This window comes from Rhea pennata, chromosome 2 (genome assembly GCF_028389875.1).
Source record: "Rhea pennata isolate bPtePen1 chromosome 2, bPtePen1.pri, whole genome shotgun sequence".
Taxonomy (NCBI): Eukaryota; Metazoa; Chordata; class Aves; order Rheiformes; family Rheidae; genus Rhea; species Rhea pennata.
In genome coordinates, this window is record NC_084664.1 from 116,061,829 (window position 1) to 116,087,097 (window position 25,269).

Below are 25,269 nucleotides of genomic sequence, written 5' to 3' on the forward strand. Positions count from 1 at the left end.
GAAGATAACGTCCTAGCAATAAATGCTGGTGCTAATCAACCACTGAAATTATAAGTGTCTTTCTAGACATACAGCAATGGAAAGACATACTAGCTGGGTCAAACTACCCGGCCAATAAGAACTTAGAGGTGAAAAATCAGTAGTACTTATTCACAGGTAGCATAATAAAAAAAAAAAAAAAAGAGAGAGATTAACATTTTGACTAAGTGGGACTTCACTTGTCCTGTCTGGTGAAACTGGACCAGGTTAAATTAAATCAGTCTTCAAGGGACACTGACAGCCTTAAATGTTCATCCAAGAGTGCCGGGATCTATACTTACATTACACAGTTGTGTAATATATTAAGGAGGCACTAGGGAAAGAAATAACCCCTAGAGTGATGGTTATTGGAGAAATCAGGCATTAACATTACAGAAAGCAATAATGAAAGTTCCTCTGCTGGGGTCTCCCTGGAAGGAGGGGTCTCGTGGGGTGCTTGCACTCTCTGTGTGTCCACAGCAGTTCTCCCAACGGCAGCTTACTTGAGTTGCCAGAAGTACAAGGTTGGCAGCTACTGTTTGCTGCAATTCTTCCACTTATTAGTTAAATAAAGCACCACTGACAGCATAAAATGCATTTATATCTTTTATATATATAAAAAAAGATTAAACTACTGTACATGTCAAAATTACTAACCTCCAGAAAAGACCTGACCGTACTCGTAGTCTGATCCTTTTTCTTCCCCCCCTTTCCCGGATATATTGCTTATTTGTCTGCTGGTGAGTTTTTCTAGAGAACATTTTAAAACCACATTGTTACGAGCCTCAGTTGCAGACCGGACAACTCTCATTTGCTCTCTAAAATCAACATCTAGTTTACTGCTGCCTATCGGTTTTCATTGGCCAGTGCTTGGTTCATCATGACCTCTTACTCCACGACCACCGTGCAAGTGCAGCGACGTTTACGTTCGGGGCTCGCGAGCGGTTTGGGACTCGATCCACAGTGGCTGCCCACGCAGCTGCAGGCGACCGGCCACTCGGGGACAGGGAAGGAGCACAACGGTCTCTTCGGTGCCGTCGGGCCAGGCAGGCACGCGCCGAGCAAGCTCGGGTGGAACAGGCACCTCCCCGCCCGCGCGGCCCCCTCCGACGCCTCTGCGCGCGGGAACGCCGCAGCCAGCAGGGCTTGCTGGGATTTGGGAGAACATCTGGGCTTAACAGGCAGCAGGAACGTCTCTTCAGGTACACACATCGCTGCTGGTACGTGCTTTGGAAGCGCAGACAGGGTTTTTGCAAGAAATAGTCTCTGCAACGTCACACTGCTTTGCATCAGCGTACTGGCAACGCGTGGGCCTGACCTCTTTCCCGGCATCACAAACTTCGTAGCGCTTCCAGCAGTCTGGAGATCTGCGAAAAGTATTCATTTCCCATGGTTTTTGCTTTCTGACTTCTATGCAAACTAACAACCAAATTTGGAGCAGGAGAAGCAAGTGCTTGTTTATTTTGCAAGAGGATGACTGGCTGCTAATTGAAAACAAGCATTTCCAACGATGCAGCTGTTCCAGTACTGTGCAAATTTGTACCAACAGATCAGCATCACATGAAGATCTAATAATCAGCTAATGAACTTTAATTTTTGGAGCGTCTCCCCCCACCCATTTCCATGTTCCCGTAATTTCAAAACCACACTGATAAGTGCTGTCAGACAAATATTTAAGTATTCCCTCAGACAAATTTTAATAAAAAACAGCAAAATGCTAACTGAGTTATCAGACTATATTAAAAACCTCGTTACACATATTTACTTTAACAGTTTCTTTTTCTTTTCTTAAATAAATAGCAAAGTGTCACCAAAAGGAACGGAATGCCTGCACCATTGAGTCAATAGAAATTTCCATACTCAGATGAACATACAGTCATATTCCGCAGTATTGCATAAGAAGGTACTTTGGAGGAGAGAACGTGGCTGCTGGTGCGTCGCCTGCGACAGAAGCATCAACGTGCGCAGAGCTCGCGGAGCAGCACGGTTACGCGGCGCGCTCGCAAGACCTGGCCGAGAGGAAGCAGGGCAGGCGCGCCGCTGACCTCGGCGAGGCTCCGCGAGGGGACAGCGCAGAACTCGCCGCCCACGAACGCGAGTCGCGCAGCCGACGGCCTGCCGCGAGGGGCTGACAGTCCTGCTTTCTGGAGAGAAGAGCGTTTGCTTTAAACACGGGAAATCAAGAGCATTAAAAAGCAAACCGGCTGACTAACGCTCATCACCAGGGCAAGGCATCTGAGAGCTAAAGCTGCCAGCCCCTCCCTGAAGAAGGACCACGCAGCTATCAACGCTCACTTTTTCGTTTGCAGAACCCATTTTCTTGACTGGTTTCCCTGGGCTGAACTGGCTCTGTTTTTAAGTTTGACCAACAGCCTCTCTTTAAACCGGGGCAGAGCTTAAAAGAACGGCGCTGGAGGGAAACCAGCGACAGAAGGCGCGCCAGGCAGCGGCTCGGCTCCGCGGGGCCCCCGGCTGCTCCGCGGGACCCCGGCTGCTCCGCGGCCACCCGCGCAGCCGCCCCCCGCCTCGCTGCTTCTGTTGGCTCACATCAGACCCTCGTTACTTTAAACAGAGTTTATTGTATTTAATACATTATAAAATTTGAAAAATTGTAGGAAAGCAGCAGATTCAAAGCAGAGCATCTCTACCAAATATTAATTATTCTGGCCCCCTTTGAAAAAAAAAAAAAAACACAAAACAAAAGGAACAACAACAAAAAAACTCATTCAAAAGAAAAGTTAACCTTTCACATCTGTGAGGGCAGACAAAAAGTGTGCGACTTCTGTACAAACTACATTTAAAATTTCAGTTGACTAGCTTTCCAATGCAATGGATGGTCGTCTCCTGAACGCCTGCCCATCCACCTCTAAAAAAGACAGACATAAACCTCCATATGCAAATAAAGTTGAATCAAGGTGTACACCTAAAAAGTGGATGGCTGTTTGGCAATGGAAAATGTGTAAGAGTAGTCAATGTATCCCCCAATGGTAATGGCTTGTATACCGTTAAGTGGGCCCGAGTAAGGCCTAGGACACTTAATGGCCATCACAGCACCAACCTCATCTACCACTTTTTTTTTTGTTGCATTTCCTACCTTTTGACATATACATACATACATATATGTACATACATATTTATATATATGTACATACTTTTATATATATATATATATATATGTATATATATGTATATGTTTTCTTTTACACCTTGAGGTTATTATTATTACTACTATTCCAAATGTTCCCATATGAATTCAGGTGTGGTCTCTATATTTGATATAAATGTGTCTTTTATTCAATTTTAGGTTCCAGGACTTGTTTGGAGTCCAAACTGCACATGAAACGTCCCCCTTTTTCTTTTTTCCTCTTTCTTTCCTTTTTTTTTTTTTTTTTAATTTTTTTTATTTTTTGCATAAAGAAACATGTCCATTTTAGTCCAGAGGTTCTTGCTTTATTCGAATGACGGAAGGTGCACGAGATGTCCTTCTGAGTTCTCGTCTCAGTACGTATTCACTGAATTGGGAAGAGTCCACCCCACCTCCGCATGAGCCAACAATCTCAAACCCTCTTTGCTGTAACCTCTCAAGTACCTGCAAAAAGAGCAAACAAACACTTATGTATAAGTAAACAGACTATTTGTTGTCAAAGGAGGATGACTGCCATTTTCAAATGGATCCAGCTAGGAAATAAAAGTTGTTATATAGATCCATGAACAACCTCTGCTGGAATGTCTGGACTGATTTCTGCTGACTTTGTGACTGAGCAGTAAGAAGAAAAATAGAGAAAAAAATATTTTTAGTGCTGTCAACAAATACAGTATTTTTCTATCAACAAAAACATATTTGAAAAAATGCCTTCTCTGCTTTGCAAAATGGCAAATATGGGATTACACAGCAGGCAAAGGAGAATGCTGAATAAATATCTAAATGACATAGTGATAACATAGATACTAAGATCACAATTTAAGAAAAGTTACCATTAAATTTTCCAGAGGCTTAAAAACTGACAGTGATTGCAAAGATCTGTGGTTATACTGTTATCTTTGGTTAACATAGGACCTTTTAACTTTAATTATAGGACTAAAAAACCAGGCCTATACAACATCTTTCCTCCCTTTTTACATCCAGAGTTCACTTGCAGTGGAAGATATGCCTGCACAAAAAAAAAAAAAAAAAAAAGGAGAGAAAGAAAAAGAAAAAGGAGAGAAAGAAAAAGAAAAAGGAAAGGAAATTGAAGGGAATTCGAAAAGCCCCTCTGTGGCAGAGGGGCTTTGTTGATAATCCTAATGAGACAAGAAGGGCTGGTGAAAAAGCAAGAGGATCCACGTGTTGAACAAGCAGATTCCACAGAGATCTCAGGTCCTAACATTAGTACCAGGCTGCTAAGAGCGTGCAAGTGCCAGGTTTCCTTCCATACCACATTTTTTTTTTTTAATTATCCTTGTTCATACTCTTTTAGTATAACTTCAGAGCTCATGTGTTCTTTCTCCTGCTTATACTTGTTGGTACTTTCATCTTCATCTATCCATCTATTCTGCTTTCTGGGCTTCCTTCTCCTCATCTGCAAAGGAGGCTTTCATGGGGTGTCACCGGGGTGACCTGCTCAGGGTCTCCTCCTCCTGCCAGAGGAAGCAGATGCTCACAGACTCCCCTCCCATGAATTGGGAGCCTGTCCAGGGTGACTGAACTTCCCCGGGATCGTGCTGGGAGTGAGCTTGTCCATCGGACTCCTCTCTGCCGTGAGCAGCTTTCTCTGCTCTCTGTTCACACATGGGAAAGCTGGGGGAATACTGAATTTTTCCTAGCTATTTCACCAATTAGCAAATTAGCTTGCAGCATATTCTAGGACAGCAGGGGAAAACAGTGGCAGAAAACTGCTGCCCTGCTGGGGAGGTGGGGGGAGCAAGCTGTGGTTTAAAGTGCCTAAAACTAAAAGATTTGCCATGTTATTACATGCATTGCTTCAGGTGGGCAAATGATTCTCCAAAATACCTGAGCACAGCTAATTACACAGCAGACAAATCTCAAGACTAGAAATTCATGAAAAATGTAAACATCACAATTTCAGTGCAGTTTCTATTTATCCTCATCTTTAGCTTTTAATATTATAAGCCAAAATCCCCCAAATATGTCTTAGTGCAAGCTACTGAGAAATACAGCAGGAGAACCTAGGTTGCGAGAGAAAACGTGAGGGTAGTAATCAGTCAGGAAACTAGCCCAGTCTTTGGAAAACCTTTTAGTCTGCACATCACTCCCCAGGTCTACAAATAGTCCCCGCTCCACTTCACATTGCGATTAGGATTGAGAGGCACTCAGGCCCTCACAATCCTAACAGATAACGGAGGATGTGTCAACAGCAACATAGGTACCATGGGATCATCTTCTCTCCTGAAGCCTATTCACATTTTGCTGCTCTTACTTCAGTTTCTCACATGAGTAAATACACTTGGCAACTCTTATTTGTGTGATTAAATATCAGGATAAATAAAAACTGCTTTGACAACTATCGTAAGTTCTATGGACAAACAACGCGCTTTGAAGTCATATCCCTTTTCGGTTATAATTCTAAACGTTGAAGGAATGCCTGAAATTTGTATCAGCCAATATGAAAAAAAAAAAAAAAAAAAAAAAAAAGCTCCTCAGAGACACAACTGTCCAAGTGTAACATGTGTTAACAGTATCTTGAGAGGTCCAGTTATACTGCTGTGTTACAGAAGTGGCACATATACAATAACTAGTGAGCCCTCAGAGCATACTCCAATGCTCAGCTCTTCTTCTTTAGGGTGAGGAGCAGAGCTTCTCCGCCTGGATGGAAAGAGCTGATAGATGGAAAGATGTCAAGCTCAGTTTGCAGTTTTTTTCTGTGAAAGACCTTACCCATGAGTCTGGAGCATTTAGTAGGTGTATCTAAACCAAACAGCATCAGTTGCACTAAGGACAATTCCAGATTAGCACAAGATATGCTAACTAAATGGAGACAGGTTTGTTTATTTTTTTAAATCAACATAGAGGACAAGATGAATGATACTATAACTTGTAAGCTGATTGCAGTTCTTCCAAAAATTACTTAACCTCTCCCCCTAAATTTTCCTTATCCATTTCATATTAGATTTTTTTTAACTGCTACTTATTTAATATATTGCTACAACCTCTACTATGTCATAATAAAACAGGAAAAAAGTACTGAATGTGAAAGAGGAAGACCTTCCCTAAGATCACAGAAATACAGATAGGTGACCACCTATGATAAGCAGACATGTAATTGTTTTTATTACCTCATCAAGAAGTGAGAAAGAATAAGCTGTCTTCACCCAAAAGTAGAAAGTAGAGGGCAACTCAATACGTCTCTTCAAGAAGTATTAACATCTGAGGCACTGAGATGCCTCCACGTGGCTAAGACTCAACAGATGCCTTCTTCCATGGCTGCAAGCATTTTTCTCCAGAAGATGCTCTTATTTCAGGAGGAAGAGGAAGAGGAGAAGGCCACCCATGTTTTCCTTTCATGAAAACGACTACCTCCTTTCAGCACCCAGTGTCTGAATCCAGCCATGCTTACTTAACTCATCCTCATTTCCTTTTCCTCTCACTTCTCACTTAATACCCTGAATGAGAAACTGAGTCTTTATCTTTTTCTTCCTTTGCACTTCCTATCTAGTTTCAGAGCTCCTACAGACTCTAATAAATCACAGCATCTCTGCTACCTTTCTCAGCATGTGGAAGTTGTTTCCTGCGCAGGTGAAGGAAGGGACAGAGCCCTCATCTCCACAAGAGGATACGATAGTTCTGTCAGGATGTGGCATCTTCCTTTCTTGGCTTGAAATGTCCCTGTGGCTTCCCATCAGTCCAGAAAACAATTTATAACAAGCAGGGCAAGGGATGGGAAGCAGGTTTGAATGGTCACCTTATATTCAATGTCAAAAAGTGTTTCATCAAGTATACAATGTCTTTATATTCAGGTAAATGCGTACCTCCTAAAGCAAGTTTTTAACACTGTTGTAGTTTGTTTTGCAAAGAGATTCGGTCAGAAAGCATGTAAATTAAGTTGAGAAAGCAGCTCTGACCCACAGAATTAAATAAGTAGTTTCCAGTTGATTTTGTTCATCAAAACCCTCCAGTGACAGAGAGGCAGATCAATCCACTGGCACCCCATCAGCAAGCTCCCTCCCCAAAATTGTGTATGTGACTTCCTACCTGAACTGAGTTGAGGTGACAGTATCCATTCAGTGGAAATCTGATGACATGCGTTGAGTCATGATTCCAGCCAGCATTGACAGAATTACACATCACATCACCAATTTCTGGAAACACTTCTTCTATCAATGACTTATCGCCACTCAGTGTAATCCTCTCTCCAAGATCTGGGGCAACTCGCACCACCAAGCACTCACAAGACTTTGAAAAGCGGCCAGTCTCCCGGTCCTGTTTCCACCTTTCCATTTCTCCTAGCATGGGCTGAAGCTGAAAATATTTTGCTTCTTCATATAGCAAGCTGTAGTCCTGGAAGACATATACGTTACTGTGTACAATTAAGAAAGAGGCATTGCTAATGCACCACTTCATATACATGGTTATTCAGGCTAACGTGTTTCTAGATTTGGACCCTTCGGACATGCTTCACAATTGCTGTGTAGGAAGGTATAATAAAACAACAGCGCAAGCAAAAACAAATAACCATCAGCCACTTGAAACAGCCTGAGTATGGTAGCATTTGTGAGGGGAGGGGTAATGTAATGCTCCCTTAACTCCTCATACTATGAAATAATCCAGACAGTCACATCCCACCTTTTCCCACTTCTTTATCCCCGTAGTGATGTCATAAAATAATGACCTCATTGAACAGATGGAACAGAATTCAACCAGGATTCAGAGAATTCATCATCAGGAGCCATCGCGTCTTACAGCGATACTAGCAGGCACAGTAACAGGTATAAGCATGTAAATGAGGGAGCCTGCAACGGTTCTAAGTGTGAAATGATTCAGATATTTGCATAATGAGTTGCATATATTACTGCATTTTAGAAATTAAGTGTTTTTTAATTCCTCCCCATTGCGCCAACAGAATTGTTTACTACACTGTCTCAAACACCAGAGCAGAGAGAACGCATTTCTAAGCATAGCCAGTATAGAGGCAATTTAGAACTGATGATCTGGAGTTAGTCTATAGCCATATTTTAAATACAAAAAAAAATCTTATTTTTCTGAGGTTAAGGGCATAAGACCATTTGGAAAATATTTATACAGAGAGAAAACAATACATGAGAATTAGAGAAGACAGAGGAATAGAATGACAGCAAGGAAACAGTTGCAACAGTCAACATAGCACTGAATTTGAGCTGCAGACAGAATACTTTATGAGCATGGGATACCTGAATTATGTTCAGAATACTGCTTACATTTAATGTCTAAGAAAAAAAAATAATCTAACATCTATATTTCTAAGAAAGAAGGATCACTGTTCATTTTAAACACTGATCTTTTGGACAACTTAAAGCTTAACTGGAAGGGAACCCTCTGAACATCATGTTGGTTGGGTGAACTTGCCAGGAGTTACATTTTTAATTTGAGCACTGCTACAGTATATTTGTGTTTAAAAGGCTCTGCATACATGATTTGTTAATCTTATATGGAAGCTGTTTTTTCCTTTTTCTGTATTTCTGATTACCTTTAGGACAAGTGCTGAGAGCAGCACAAAGCCATTCTAAGGCTTCAGAAGAGGGATATGATGCTTATCAGTATCAATTTCTAAACTCCCACATTATTTAGGTAAGTCTAACGTTGTCACGCGTGGGAAAAATAAGTATGTGTCTACCACAGATGATGCAAAGATTGTTGCAATACAGCTCTTAAACTAAACATAACACCTATTACACCCCAAACATCTGAAAAAATCTCTCAAATATGAAAGATAAAAGGCTACACAACAGCGTAAACTGCTCTAACTTTTCTACATCACCTGATCAGTCTGAATTGCCAGACTTCCTACTGTGAACTAATGGCACAGCAAGCTACTTTCGTACGCATTCATAAAGTCATGATAAAGATCTGTTCTGACTGCAACTCTGGTCTCCAACTCTCACTTCATTGACACCACATATATATCCATGTATACAAAAATAAAAGAAAAACAGACTCTTCTATAAAGTCTCAATATTAAATGTGGCAATATTCATCCCTGACTTCTCTTCTAAAATTAAACTTCTAGTACATATTCAAGAGTTTAGATAAAAAGAATTCTATGACCCAATGTTCAAATATTACCATGTGAGCAGTTTATTTTGTTGTATCACGGTTTCCCCCATCATTCTTGCAGTTTCAGCATGGGAATGAAAGAGCCACTGCAATCAGAGGGGAATCACAAAAGATGGAGGGGAGAACCACTAATCTCAAAACTAATGAAGAGTCAGTTATAAACTGTAACCTCCTTTCTATCTTCCACTAGCATCCTATGATATTTAGTTTCCCCAGGTTAAATATGGCAAGGGTGCTCCATTACGCTATCATCAGGAAAGGAAGATTTAGTAATGGTGTCACTCTAGAAAAGGCTAACAGATATCCCTTTAGCAACACCACCATTACTTCTGCCAAGTACCTGAACTCAACCAGGATATTTTAAAAGCCCCTCTTGTCTGCTGCTCTATTTTGATGATGCTGTCAACTTCTTGCAAGGTAAATACAAAACAGTCAAGGCCCTTGAAAACTCACCTTGAAATCATCAGGAATGAGGAGTTTTGATGTTCTTAAAAAATTCAAGATATATCTGAACATTTGCCCATCTCTGTCGATGAAATAATGCTGCTTGAGACTGTCGAGGACAATGGGCTCTGTGCCATCAAAAAGTCTTCCAATTCTGTAGAGGGGGGAAAAAGTCAAGGTCAGATCAAGCCATGTTCAGCAGCGCCTCATGCCCCCACTGCGACTGAGCAGGAGCATCATACTGCGAAGGGCTGGAAGCCAGACGTATGCTGCAAAACTCAGACATTTAGTAAAACCCACCCATGCAAAGATTCCCACAGACTTCACTGACATAGCTCCTTGGCTCCAGTTCATAAGGAAAGGGCTGCTTTCAAACCACCTATTCATGTGTTTCATAGCACAGCCTCAGAAACTTTTTGGTAGCCCAGCTTACGGACAACTGGGCTGGGGAGAAGCTTCCCAAGCCAGCTTTGCTGCACAAATCCACATCTTGTGAGATGACACCTCTAGGCCATGGTTTGGGACACTTCTCAATGGCCTTCAGCTAACCTCAACCTTCTTCAGCACCAACTCCTGTTGGTGTCGCATCTGTTCTGCTTTCTGGCAGACTGTGTGCTGAACCCGATTTTGGTTGAATATTATTCTGAGTAACAGAAAAAGGTTATTTTGAACTCAGATTGATTTTTTTTGATGCACTTTGCAATCAACACTTGTACAGGTACAACTGAGGGGCAGAACATTGTGGGAATAAGTAACTGGGGATGCAAAGGTTATAATGTTTGAATGTGAGGTAGTGATTTCACAGGAAAATAACTCTGTGGCAAGTATCAATTAGCATGCTCTAAAAATAGGAAAAATATTTCTACTTTCATAAAGACTATCCACCAAACACCAGAACCATGCTGTCACACAGAGAGTCTTCATTTGCTAAAAATTCCTGCAACATCAACTGTTATGAGATAATTTCTATAACTGTTTCTCACAAAATCTGATTTAATTAGAACAGTAGGTAGAGCTGCAAATCCTGAACAAAATCTCTGACATAGCACATGAAATAAATGTTGTGGTTTTTTTGCACCGAAGTGTTTGCAAAACACTCCTGAGTCACTAGAAATTTCCCAGTGGAATCACCAGGAGTGATTGCTATGTTTGAGTGCGTGTGTGTGTGTTTATATGCCCATACGTGCATGCAGTAGTGCTTCCTCATTCTTTCCAGCGTCCTGCCTCCAAAAAGCTACAAACAAAATTGTCTCAAAAATAGCTTGTTTGAGACTTCACACAGACATTTTGCATGAAATATTACATTACTGGATATGATTTTAGATCCTTGTCACAACCTGTTACATTCTGCTATATGCTGCAGATTCCATGTTTCTGTTATTTTAATGAAAGTGGTCATTCACATGTAGCTTTTGTACTAATCCAACCAACCTGATTTGAGAAGCAGCACAGTCACGTCGACACGGCACGCTCTCGTTGTACATCGGCACGGACCTAATGAGGCAGAGGCACCTCATTCGGTGATCACGCTCAGTCTGCGGGCTGCCGCTGAGCAAAAGCCACTCGGCCCCCACAGCCACTCCCCTCACTTCAGAAAGCAAACTCGGACGGACTCCGAGGAGACATCTATGCGCGTAGCAGGTACCCCAGCTGTCTACCTGCCAGTACATTTTCACCAGAATACCAATCTCATCTATTCTTTCTGACCAGCTGGGAGAAACGAAGCCTGAGAAAGGAGCAACAGGCCTTTAACTTCAGCTAAGCCATTTAAAATTCTGTAGGAAATGCTTAAACCTATTTAATTTGCATGAGATCTGTGACATATAAGGGATTAAACATGTTTTGCAGAATGATCAGGTAGAAAACACTTTTCTCAAGCCTATTGCTTAGAACAATTCAAGCTTTCTTCCATAGGTATTTGCTACTGTCTCCCTGCTCCTCAAAATTTAAGCTGTGACAGAGCATATACTATAGGGACCTACTCACTACGTGGATGAGCAACATTTATAGTCAATATGCTAACCCTCAGTATTCGGAATTAATTTTCTCCTATACCCAAGCATGTAGTCTTGGAATCTATACTGGAATCCATGCACACAAAAATATATATTTAGCTAAGTAAGCCATTACTGAAATGCATAATCGTAATTGGTTTCTGCAGCACTTTCCTACCTCTAAATTACTGCTACAATTACATATTTTAAACCTCTAGGGTTGTTGTTTTCATTTCATTAATTGTTTAGGAGAACAACAAGATAGCGTCAGAGGATGGAGTCTTCTGATAAAACCAGAACAGTGCACAAACTTCAGGAATGCAGCCCAGGACCTGAGAGTCAGTTGATCTAGTTTGGAAGAGTTAATAGGAAGAGCTACCACAGCACACTTTTTCTTACAGCAACGACAACAAAAAATACCCTGGAATTGCAAATTCCCTTCTCATTCCTCTCCTGACAGTTGCTTTACCATATGCAACTACACTTCTAAAGATTAAAAGAGCTTCAGAAGAGCAGATCCCACGCAGACATAATACTCCAAATAAAATTAACATTTGTTTCCTTTTTAGATGAATAACTGCAAATTCTAGCTTCCCTCACAAAGCCTCGGGGGAAAGACTCACGGCAATATGGGGACTGAAACCCAGTAATGTGGTCCTGCCCCAAAGTAGCTTTTGCTACACCTGCCACCAGAGCAGAACGGGCTATGCCAACACCGGGGGGAAATCTCTGCCCTGCATTTGCCCTCTGCACTCGAGGTTTCCTGGAAGCACCACGGCAAACTCTACTGCATCTCACCTTCCAAGTTTTGAATACAATAATGTTTGAATAATCATTCCCTCCTTCACCCAGAACTCAGCTTTTCCTTCTGCTTGGTATCATGCCGAAATTATAAATGCTTAAGTGGCATCAATCTGCTGGCACAAAACAGCACTGCAAAATCATGTTTATTGTCATTGCACTTCCCAAGAAAGCCTGAAAGATGTTTTTCCCCATCTCCTTCTTGACAACTTTGGCTGATGATTGACAAAGATAACTTATTTATTTTTTATTTTTAATGACAAATATGTAACAGTGAAATGGATTTCTAAACAGGAAAGTGCAATGAAGGCAGCTTGCGAAATAAGCCAATAATTATATGCAGAAACAGCCAAGTATCAAGGGTAAAGGATAAAAAGCTGTAGTCCATTTAGAAGAAAACGTACTTCTGAAATATTTAATTAAAGCTAACAGGCTGGAATTTTCTGTATATATGGAAAATTAATGTCCCATGGGTTGAAAGTGCGACCTCCAATGGGTAATAATTAATGTCTATGGCTTTAAGTAGCATATTCCACTGTCAGAAATCAAATGCTTCCAGGGCTGAAAATACAACCACTGTAAAACCTGTGCTTTCACTGGAGAATTTGCTTTTACTTTGAGGATGTAAAACAAGTGCAACCTCAAGCTTGATTTTAGTGGGGAGAAAACAACAGGTCATGGAAAAGATCAATGTTTTATTTATACAAAACACTAAAGACGATTTTCCCCACAGATCGCTACTCACATAACAGCATTTCCAGAAAGAATCTAGCATGGGAAGATGACATTGCTTATAGGATTTCTCAAATACTTCAGAAACAAGTCTTGTTTGTCACGTATAAAAATATGCTCAGTCTGCAGCAAAACTGTATACATGGTGTGAGTGTTTATAAACTTGCCCTTTAAAAGTATAAATGTTTATATGTATTACTATACACAGGGAAAGACTTTCCGTTAGTGTATTCTGCTTCAACTGACAATTTGAAGAAACAATAATTAAGAAAAAGATGGCCAATGTTAATAAAAGCAGTAAACTATCCTACAACTTCCTCAACACTAAGAAAAATGACATAGTCCTGCAGATTTAGTGGCTTTACTGGATACAGCAAAAATTTTCCTCTTTCGTAATAAAAAGGATGCAAAAAACATGGAAAAGAAGCAATTCCTGATGCCTGAAAGCATGCAGAATATTGCATTACTTTTAATCTAAGGTAGAATGAACCTTTTTCTTTTTTTCCTGGGAAAATGCAGATTCCTTATTAGAGAATATATTCAGCATATATACTGTTACCAGAGAACACTACCAACTCCAAACTAACTGGAAAAAATTGTAATAAACCATTTTCAACAGTTTTAAGCTGCTGGCTTTGCCTTCTCTCTCCATGTCTTTCATGAAACAACAAAAAGGGAGGAAAACACCGGGTCTGAAGACCTTTTAATAAAGCAAGCAGAAGATTCTTCTCCTGCAGGTGGAATATCTGCACTGTTGTAGTAGTCAGAAGCCCATGTTAATGGCAAGGCAGAATCACTGCCTGGGACTTTACTGAGGTCTGGTACTCAGTGGCTAGGAAGCGGCAAGGTACTCATGAAAACACATCTTTCTTCCTCAGATAATGAATTGCATGACAAAGAATTATACACACAAGAAAAAGAAGTACTTTAGATGAAGTCTTACTACCTGGCTGGAGCCACTGAGGCAAAGTTGGTAGGGGCTGGTCCTTAAAGGGTAAGTGAATACAAGCTTTATTATCACATCATTATATTTATATGGCTAATGGAAATGCATATTTAATACTCCGGGGTGAACAGAGACTAGGCTGAAATAGGCTTATATATTTTTTTCTCTTAACGACTTTTTAGTCCACATTGTCCTTATTAATTTCTGTTCGTTTTCTTTTACTGAGTGCTCAAAGGCAATTTGCATAAGAGCCTGTTATAAATTAGATCTATTTAATGGTATACTCATCTTACGGCTATTTAATTTTATTTCCTCGTATGTCTAAATTATATATTTTTGGACTATCTCCTAGAAGCTAGTCTGTCTGGAGGGATATCCACACTAGGGTGAAATGCAGGTAGGTACACCACCTCAGTGGAGAATAACCGTAAGTTTCTCTTCATCTTTCGGAGGACCACTTTCAAGAGTAACAAGCTGCTCTTCTCTCTTGAACACCTTACATCATACGGATCCAGAGTGCCTGAATACCTTGCAATTTCTCTAATAACTCTGCGTAACAAAAGTTGCCTTGTAAACACGACATAACAGAACAAATTTGCAATTTCCAGTAACACATATATTATGAAAACTGCATTTTAACCAAGTACCCTGTTGTAATCTCTTGCTCTCACTGCTCTTATATTCTGTTCTTATCTCTTCCTCCTTACATATAATCTAAGGTTTCATGTTGATGAGTCTCAGGAATTCCTTGGCACAGACAGTTCCTACATTATTAGCAGAGAACGTGAATGCGCTGATTAAAGAGAAAGTAACAGGGGAAAAGTGTATTAAAACCTAAAATCTTATTAAACCTTTTATAGAAAAAAATTAAATAGGATGAAAAAAAGACAAAGCAAGAAAAATGTGTGAAATGTATTAAAATACCAGGTTTTAGGAGATTTAAAAGAAAACATTCTATGTGGCATTTTAGAGAACAGATAAATTGTAGATACTGAGTGGAAGTTATGTCAGAAACCTTTGTGGAAATAATTGCTTGAGATTCAAGAACTGAATCATTTACATGGAGACCATCTCAAACACCTTAGGATTGTTATTTGAGTACAGAGGCAAAAGAAAGGGCAAACTCAGAGGGTTAGTAAAACACTTGGAAGAAATTGAGATAGACAGGAAACGGTGAGTGGTCTTAAACACAGAGTAAACTACTTAAGGAACAGATGGGAAGGCTTTGAGATGATGAGTGAGGTGGTATCGTTAGGGAATACATTAGAAACAACACAACAAAACATGGGATTTGCTATAACCTGCCTGATCAGAGACAGCACCAGGAGCAGAGATGAAAGCAAATCAGGCATATTACAAAACGAACTAATAGTCATTGGATCTAACCCACATGGACAAACTAACACATTAGCTGGAAAAGAATATATTGCACAACACCACGTAGTCATGTTGCAGGAATGCTGCTTGCACTAGAGAATGAACTACAGCTTTATGTTCTGCAGAGAGGGTGAAGATGTTGTGTAAATAAATGAAAGTCAAACAAAAGAGGATATGTCAGTCACAGGAAACACTGGGATAAACTAAACTCGACAGCAAAGGCCCCAGAAGAAAAGAGCAACAGCCTAAGTTCTATTTGCCTGAAAAGGAAGCTGGAAAAAAAATAATTTGCATTTTCCCTGTTAAACAGGTGATCCAGCAACCTACAAGACTTACATCAGAAATAATAATTTCTTTCTGAAATAAAGCTAGTACAATAATCCCTCTGACTTACACAACATACTGATTCTCAGTCTCATGGCGAGTGTAGGTTGGATTAACATCCAGCAAAAGCAGTCTAAAAATTGTAGACTGCCATATCCCTGGCATGTTCATAACTGTCATCCACCCAGACCCAAATAGCACTCGTAGAAACACTGACAGTTTATAAAGGGAGAAAATAGTTGGGCTGGGAGGTAAAGAGCTTGTGACTCGCAGCTAGAAAACTATACACGTGGGCAGAGGGGACGTGCTGCTCCAGTGCTGGTGAGGCCAGGAGAAGGCTGTCCCAGAGCTGGCGACGATGGGACGCAACATTTCACTTCACCATATACATACCTTCTCTCCCTCCTCAGTACATCTAGCTCAGTTTCTGCTCTACCAGAGACACTGACAGATAAGAGTCAGGCTGAAACCCATATTTGCATCTTCTCATGCAAGGTCAGGCAATCAAGGGTTTTAAAACAATTTCTGTACAGTGGCAGCCAAACTTCCTGAAGCTCTAGGCTCCATGGGGCTGAAGGAGGTCTGTCCTCTGCTCCCTGGCTGCCCCACACACACTGCCAAAGTGCTGTCCTCACCCCCACAATCAGTAGGGCTTTCTGCAAAGTAAGGCTCCTCTACCCAACAGAGGCAGAGCCTGCTGGTGCTCCCGTCGTGCCCATCACTGATGCTAAGCAGTTTTGCTCATCCCCAGACACTGAGTAGTCCTCAAACCTTTTTTGTTATCATATAGAACTCTCTTTCCCCAAAAGCTCAAAATATTTTTACTTCAGCTAAACCACTATGTCCAGGGCAGTAGCACATCTGTCTAACACCCCTGAGATCCCCATCTGGCTGGCCAGCTCTCTGCCCTACCACCACTGCGCACTAAGCTACGGAGACCCCTGCGCATGGCAGAGGTGGTAGAAACCCTTCTTCCCTCTTCCATCAGGAGACCTTTTGCTTCAGTGGTTTGCCAGGACATACAACAAACAACCACTGGTATTTACAGCTCCATCTCTCCCTGCTACGTTCTTCAGGTTCACTCCACACACTGGATCTACTGATGAGCACACTGCAAATCTTTAAGCTCCACATCTCCAGCAGTGCTTGATATCTCACAAGTCCTCAGAAACTTCTGAGTTTTCTGGTGCACATCAAACCCACTTTTCCCCAAATCATTTAAACCAATGAAATGTTAAATTAATTATTCATGCAAATACTTTCTCCATCTCTATTTTTTGTAACCGAGTTTTCTTGGCAATGATAACATTTCACAGAAAATTTAACAAATTTTCTGTTTGCTTGCCAAGATAATTTTACTAAGCTCGAATCCGATTTCATTGAGGAACATTATTTATGTTTTATCTTGAGGGAAGCTGCCTATTAAGTTAGTAGCAACCGTATCCTTTTGCTTATGATATGGTTGTTACTAAGTTATCAGGAGTACCTTTAAGTTATTAGGGTGCAATGGCAAATTAAGTACTTTGCGTCATAATTAGCTAATAACTTCTAAATTATATTTTAATCATGTTTAAGATGGTCAGGTTTGCTGTGAGTACAGATAATGGAGGATAGGAGCAAAACTGGAGTGTTTATCGTTTAATACCGAAAGACAGAAAACAGCCAAATTGCTGAATACACAACATCCCGAAGGCCCTGATAATCTATATATTCAGAACACCAAACCCCTCTGCAGTCAGCCATACAATAAAGCAGAACTTGTGTCTTGGGATAATGTTTAGGGAAAAAAACAAAAATATATTAGCTCCAACCCACTCTCCTTCAAGCTTGGTAATTTTTCTTAAAAAGATATGTTAGTAACACCCATCTTCAAATCTCTATTGATAAACCCCATAAACTTAGATTCTACAAAGAGAGAACACTTTAAAAAAAATCTTAAGAAAAAAAAAACACTTTAAAAAAAAAGAAAGTTACAAGAAACATTTCACTTTCAAAAATCTCGATGTAGAAACAATCATCCTCAGAATGGGGGAAATTCTTTGATGTATTCCTTAGTGAATCAAATTTGCCCCCCAGCTTTCATGGATTTCACTCAAACTACCGCTAACTCTCAGTATTTCCTTTGTACATTTGGTATCAAAATTCCACATACAGATCACTAGAAATTAGGAAAATGCCTTCTGAGAGTCCTCCATTAAATCCCTTAGAAAAGTATCAGCAGAATGAGTTCTGGAATGAAAACCATTAGATATCACAAGGTTAAGAGTATATACTCTAAGAAATGCACTATGATAACACTAACTCTGCTCTTTTTCAGAAAGTTACTTTGGAAACTGGGCATCACATTTTATCTGTTTGCGGTTGTTTTGAGCCCCGGGAGACAACATTCGTTTCAATGAAATCATAAGGAACCAAGCATTCCAAGATATTCATAATTCTGACTCGTCACTAAGCCAGAAATCCTATCTGTTTTGTTAACTGCTGCCTCCTCTATAAGGAAGGACCACGCATTGCCATAGACAGGACAAGATAGCACATGCCTTCCCCTGTGCAAGAGCTGCACAAACTCCTTTGCGTTGCAGTCCATAAAGGCAACAGATTTTACAGCTAACCTCTGGTGCCGTACACGGGATCCTATGACAACTGCCCCTCACGGGAAAAAGAGGCCACTTCTACATTGAAGCTGAAGTAACAGATTCCCAATGGCTAATGAATAAAATCCAAAGAGAGCAAGCGCTTCTAAAAACTTTAGCTCTCAACTGTGAGGAGCCTTTGTCCCACAAAACCTTCTCCTCCAGAACCCAGGCAGGAATAGAGTATTCCCAAACTGCCTCATTCCTCTGCTCTCAATACCTGCAAAAGTCACTTGCAAAGTCCAAATCATCCTTCTTGAGTATAATTCACAAAGAGGACAACAATTTGCTACTACCAGCTTGTGCATCAGAAGCCTGTAGAACCAATTAGCAGGTTTCAACCCTGCAGCTGAACACAGGCTCTTACAGGGTACATAGGCCAGGGAAGGTGGAAAGATATTTAGTCTGTCTTTTTAAAGCCCCACAAGATTACATGTAAGAAAAAAATGTACATGTATAAAGAACATTATTAAGGTGATCAAATTAAGTGTCACAAGTTAGGAAACATCAGATACAAAGGTGTTTCTGCAACTTTAATTTGCAAGCTTCCCCCTGCACAAAACATTTTAGACTCGGTCTTTAATGACACAGCAGTCTCCTTTTTTTCCCCATGATACCCTCAATTTAGGCAGTAGGCACCCCAGGACAAGGCAGGTTTGGACAGTGTAGCACACCCTTGCCTACAGGAACTCTGCTTCACTTGCTGTAGCTATAAGGGATGTCTAACGAACGAGCAAGGGGTTGCAGGAAGGGAACGGAGGTAGGGCACACAGAGGCTGCCCTGGAGAAGTTTATTCCATCTAGGTGTGTGCTGAAATCCCTGTATGATGCCAGCCCAAAGTGCGCACTCCTCATTTTTGAGCTCTTACCATAAGACTTTGAGGCTGGTTTGCAGAAATGCCTAGAGCTCCAGGACTGAACTGCAAGGGAACTGTGCTTCCCACAAAAAAACGGTACACAGTGCTAAGTGCTGTGTGCCATCAGATAGCAGCAGCCTCACATCCAGCCACATCTTTCATGTCTTCTGGTCTTTACTCCTTTCACGTTACATCTCTGTCTTCAAACACAAATTGCCATGAGTGAAACAAGAAGGTCCTAGACTTAGGAGTGCTACAAGAAAGCATGTGAGAAGACTGACAACTGTCTTCAGAGAAGGACTCAAATAGTACACAGAAAATACAGCCCAAGGACACATGCTAAACCACAAGGAGAACAGGAGATGTTGAAGAGCTGCTTACTAATTGAGTATCATATTTCTCTGTGCTCTGAATAAAAAAGGATTCCCATGGAAGAAAAAATAGCAGTAGGCAATCATGTATTGGAGATGGTATCACTTTGCATACACATGAAGATGACAAACTAAGGTTGCCCTGGCAGCCCTACTAATCTTCTTTTCACATAAATCTGTCTAATTGCACTGAGAAAAGCTGCAATGCCAATTACACAGTATCTATGTTATTATACCTCTCTCTATTGTCCCAAACATTTGCGCTTTGCTTTACTACTTATATCCTCTGCTCTTATATTCCTCCACCTGGACTAAAAACTGTACTTCCAGGTTAACATGCTAGATTGTGAAAATCTTTAAGAAAATCAGTCCAGGTAGTATGAGAGGATACACAATAGAGGCAAGGCAGATGGGGGCATTACGCCCACAGAATGTAGTATTAGAGACTCAAGGTTATATATGAGGCTGGTGTAATGATTAACTCCAGCTTACATGCTTTACAATTATAGCACCATGAATCCTACTGTGGACACGCATGTGAGGACGTAGAGAACTGTTTATACTTGTATAATTTATTCTCACATATTTACATGTTTCACTGCTCCGTGCTAGAGGTTGAAATGATTTTAGTGTTTTAGTAACTAGGAAAATCACACCATTAACCAAATCAGCTAATACAAAAGCTGTGCACTAATCAGTTAAGAGGACAGGAAAGTCCACCTAAGACAGCTTAGGCAGTAGCTCTGAGCAATAAATAATGCTTAATGCACAGGTTTGAACTGCCAAAGCCATGCCTGTGTATTCTGCTGGTGGTGGGGGTGATAAAAAGCACACAGATAACATTATTTCCATTGACAATTTTTACATATACAAAACAGTGGCTTTATTGTTTATTAAATTAGATACTGTCATGGTGTAATAGTCCCTGTAGCCATACCGAACCCATCTGTAAAATGTATTTCTGTGGAGAAGGGTAAAAAGAAAAGAAAGTAAAAGAGCAGAGATACCATACAGAAGCAATACAGACTCATAAATAAGGATGTAAGGAATAATTAACCAGTGTATGGTTGTAGGAAAATACAAGCTATGAAGTTTTACAGTCAACAAAATCCTCAAAAATAACACGTCAGAGCTAAAAGTTGCATCAAGATGCTTTTAATATATGAGAGGCAGGATGCAATTCAGCTGCCTGAACACAGGCGTCGGGTGCCACTGGAGATGCCCAAGTGCATCCCATGCACCCCGAAGGGCTGGTGGACGGCATTCAAAAACCACCGCCGACTTGCGCCCATGCTCAGCGGCAATAGGAGGCCCGGCAGGAACCAGGGCGTCTGCGCAGGCACCTGATGCCTATGCTAAGGCCAGCGTATCCCACCTGCAGAATCACTACAAATTTACTGTACTAAAATGAGTATATTAAACGTAGTCTAATACTATTCCTTCTAGATACTAATTTCAATAGAAGAGAAACAAGCTTTACTAAATAAAATATAACAGTTTTATATAGTACAAGGTTGCAAGTAACAGTTTGGAGTGCTCCTAAAATGTGTAGGAATTAGTAACATTTAACCTAGGCCCTATTTCACCCTGCATATCAGGCTAGCCTCAAGCATATGAGCTGGATGCCCTTAGTTTCTTCTTAAAATAAGCTTAACCAGAGGAAATAACTAAGAGTGCCATAGGAAGTAATATTATACTGCAAGTGCATTAGGATCCATGTTTTTTAAATACAGGCAGTTGTCCTCAAATATTTTTCCACGGTGCTTACGGAAGCTTACTCTAGGATGCAACTCAGACACTTCTGGAGAGCCATTCAGATCACTCTAGTTACGTGGGATTGGATGTCATCCAACGTATGCTGTGTACACCATAAAACTGGGATCCTGCAGGCTCAAAAATCACAAAGACTCTATCATATAACAGCTAATAAATTCTAAATGCATCCAGACAAGCAGGAAGAGATTGTGAAGAAACATTCAGATGTACCAGCTCCATCTGTCTGGAGGGTTTACACTAGCAGAGGATTCAGGTCCGTACATTCATCTGTTGTGATCTCTTCATGGTAGAAACCAGCACAACTTGACAGCCAAAATTTCACTGTGGCAATTCCAGGATGCTAAGAAATAAGAAGTGGGAAGCTGAGCACTGCTTGGAAAGATGTTGACCATGGAGCAGTCTGCTGTTTGAATCTACAAATCTTCATCATTTCATTCACTTAATTTGGAAACCTTTCTCTAACAGGACTGAACTGAATTTAACTAGACTTGGATCACAAAAAAAAGGAGGGGCAGGGAGGAGATCATTGCCTGAGGGTTTTTCTGTATTTGCCCTTACCCCAGACATTGATACTGCTGCACAGCTCATAAAGTTGCAGCTTGCAATAAGTATTGACTGACACCGAAAAAAAATCTGATCAGCCATCACCATGGGTATGCATGTCCCACATGGCTATAATTCCCTTGACAACAGAAAGAAAGAAAAAAAGGAACTGACAATTCAGTAATTGAATTTGAAAATCAAGATTTTTTAGAATAATTGAAGTTCCAAAACAGACATTTTCAGGAACAGAAAATAGTTTTAAAATGTTTTCTTCCTCCTGTTTACTGTAAAATGTAAAATAAGGTATGTTACACTCTCTCTGCATTCCTCCTTCACTTGCACAGCTATTTAAGTGGCACTTGTTGCTCTATTCCTGAATGTAGTAAAATTTCAGTTTAGCAGAAATCTAGGTGTTCTGTTAAATTTCTGGGTTTTTTTTTTCTGCACCATCACAAGAGATAGGTACAATTGTTTCCATTTATCTTTACAGGAGAAGCACAGAGCCACATCATCAAAAAGTGTAGAAGTCTGAAAATAGTTTGGGATAATCAAAAGCTGTACAATTTCATCAAAAGTCTCCAACACTTCCACCACACACACATCCAGAATCCTCCTCTGCTACAACAAATGGTTTGAGATTATGGAAGGGTTCTGGTCATTTGACTTTACCCTTCCTAATAAAAGGACTTCACATTTGGAATCACAGAAACAAGCAGAGACTAATTAGCACAATGAAAGGAAGAGGTCTGGGAAAAAACAATGTCATTTAACGCAAACAATTTGGACTATGAAGCAAGACTATCAAACTGTATCCTCCTGCTAATCACTGCAGCCACAGAAGTCTGCCTTTACTTGCATTAGCCACGCAGCCCTCTGCGTACCAACGGTGCGATACTTGGCCGCTTGCTCTTGCGCAGCCTTTTTCCGCCGCCCACCAGCGCGCTTTGCTGGGCTGAGGGAGCTTGCTACCTCTAATTGCCACCAAGCAATGGCCAACTGCTTTGACATTAAAAGCTCTATGGCAGCGATATATATCCTGGGGATTTACACTGCCGTAAGGAAGGAATGAATAGTTACTGATAGCTTTGCAGAGACTGATGAGAAGTGTTAACTAAGATTTGGGCTTCATATCAGAGAGCCCAAAGGAAAAGGTATCTATCTCTCTATTGTGCTGCAAGGTCTGATTGATCTTTGTGGAAAGCCTTCTGCTAAACAATTCAGAATGGTCTAGAAACATCCATTACATCACTGCAGATAGCAGCACAGACTTCTTTACAGGAATAAAATAAGTGAGGCCATGTTTGTTCCCGAAAGTCCATGAACCCTAGCAGAACTGAATTGCACATTTAATTTTGGGAGCATATCTCTGGCTGATTAATCATCATGACTGGACATGGACAAGAGAAAAGGGATTTCATTTCAGTATCTGAAAGCAGAGAACGCTGACAGGAACACGTTCCTGCAGGCTGAACCACATGGAGCAGGGATTTCTTCCATGGAGTTTCCCTTGTGCATTACCCTCCCTCCCAGTCCTGTTTCCACATTGGCCCTATCACACTGCAAATGTTTTATTACTACAGCAGAATAACATTAGGACAGCCATGAGGAAAAAAGCTTCTCTCTGTGCTACGATGGATGCGCCCTCATTTCATACATACCTTCAGTCAGCAGCAGCTATAACAAACTTGACCTTTATGGGGACAAGGTTTCCTCGATCCTGTTTTTCCAGATCCCACCCTATTTATTCTCTTCTATATATGCAGTCTCTTCAATTTTCATCTGATAAAGCTTTTATCACCACTTATCTTTCTCAGTGGAAGCACTCAGCAAGAAAAGCGATTCAGGCTTGCAAGCCCAAGGGTCCTTCGAATGAAATCCCCTTGGATTGGGCCAGAGCCAAGCACTCCTGCGGGGAGCACCCGCCCGCAGCAGTGGTGCCCTGCAGCCCACCCATCCTGCCGACTCAGGGACGGGTTTTGAGGACACAACCGATTTTTTTTTCTCCTGCAAACGAGAACTGTATTATCAACTTCGTTTTTTGCACAGTACAAAAGCCTGTTGCTCTTCATCAATCCTATGGCCTTTAAAGTTTGTCACGTTTTCAGGAGTCAATTGGTGCAAGGAGGGATACGCACCTCTGATTTAGCCACTCTGCATTTTAATAGGAAATAGTGACCCACACTGAGGTTAAGTGCAACTGAAAGATGCAGCCACATTAGCCCTTTCTATTCTCAAACCAATGTCTCACAATGACGCCAAGACAAATAGCAACTGTCAATAACATCCTCTTCAACTTTCCTTTTGTTAAGCCTCCCAAAGAGAGAAGTACGAAATATATCTGATTGGGGGGGGGGGTATTTCTATTTTTTAAGCGAAATAGGGAAACATTCACTTGGAACTGACTTCCGCAGCTCAGAGAGCAGCACCTGCTCAGTTACTGAAAACTGCACTGTCAATCCAAAGGGGAAATGGGAGAGCACAACTGCAGCTCTCCTGGCGAGGTTAGCTGCTAAACAAGACACGGCTGGTGCGCGAGGCAAGGCCAAAGGCCCGTGTTTACAGGACAACAGCATTAAAAGCTGGAAAAATAAGAACGTTTGATAAAAATCAGAGCCTCCAAATAAGTTTGGGCTACAGAAAAGCAGCAGCTTTTCTCCTCTTCCTTTCCCAGGACTTCTTTCAAAGGGGAGATGGAAGTAGGAAGACATCTTTCCTGCTACAACTCCCCCAGCTTTACATATTCCTGTAACAACATTTATCACCATTTCCCTAATCGCACATCTCCTTTGCACTGAGAAGGTGGACACAGTCCCAAGGTTTTCCACTCCAGCAGCATGCTGCAGCCAACAGGACTCTATAGTTTCACTGCAGCAGGACAGAAAACTGGCATGACCAGGCATCAGGCACAACACCTTCTTCACATTTTGGAAGGCCAAAGTGAAGATTAACGTTCAGAGGAGTTTATCTGCAGTGCAAACTTGTAAAGTAAAATAACACCTTACTATCCTATAAAGGATGAGATCATTGTTTTTGAAAGCATAAGCAAGACTTGAGAAAAATCCATTTAATAATAATAATACATCTGCATATTGGGAACCTATCATGAAAAATTAGAAGAGGAAAATAAATATAATACAAGGTTAACGTGCATACTTTTCAAACACTTGATGGCTACTTCAGGCATATGCACCTGCCTGAACTGTATC

At 40.9% G+C, this 25,269-nt stretch overlaps 1 protein-coding gene across 4 annotated transcripts in view; it reads right to left on the minus strand.

Annotated features, from left to right (window-relative positions):
* Positions 1-660: 660 nt before the first annotated feature.
* KCTD1 (potassium channel tetramerization domain containing 1) overlaps positions 661-25,269 on the minus strand; it is a 105,194-nt gene continuing 80,585 nt past the window's right edge. For all 4 annotated transcript variants that reach the window (XM_062568147.1, XM_062568148.1, XM_062568144.1 and 1 more), the window contains exons 3-5: positions 9,719-9,863; positions 7,208-7,513; positions 661-3,607 (exon numbers count right to left, since the gene is read on the minus strand). In XM_062568147.1, the coding sequence (XP_062424131.1) occupies positions 3,449-3,607; positions 7,208-7,513; positions 9,719-9,863 (610 nt within the window). In that variant the 3' untranslated portion in view covers positions 661-3,448. The remainder of the gene's footprint in view (positions 3,608-7,207; positions 7,514-9,718; positions 9,864-25,269) is intronic.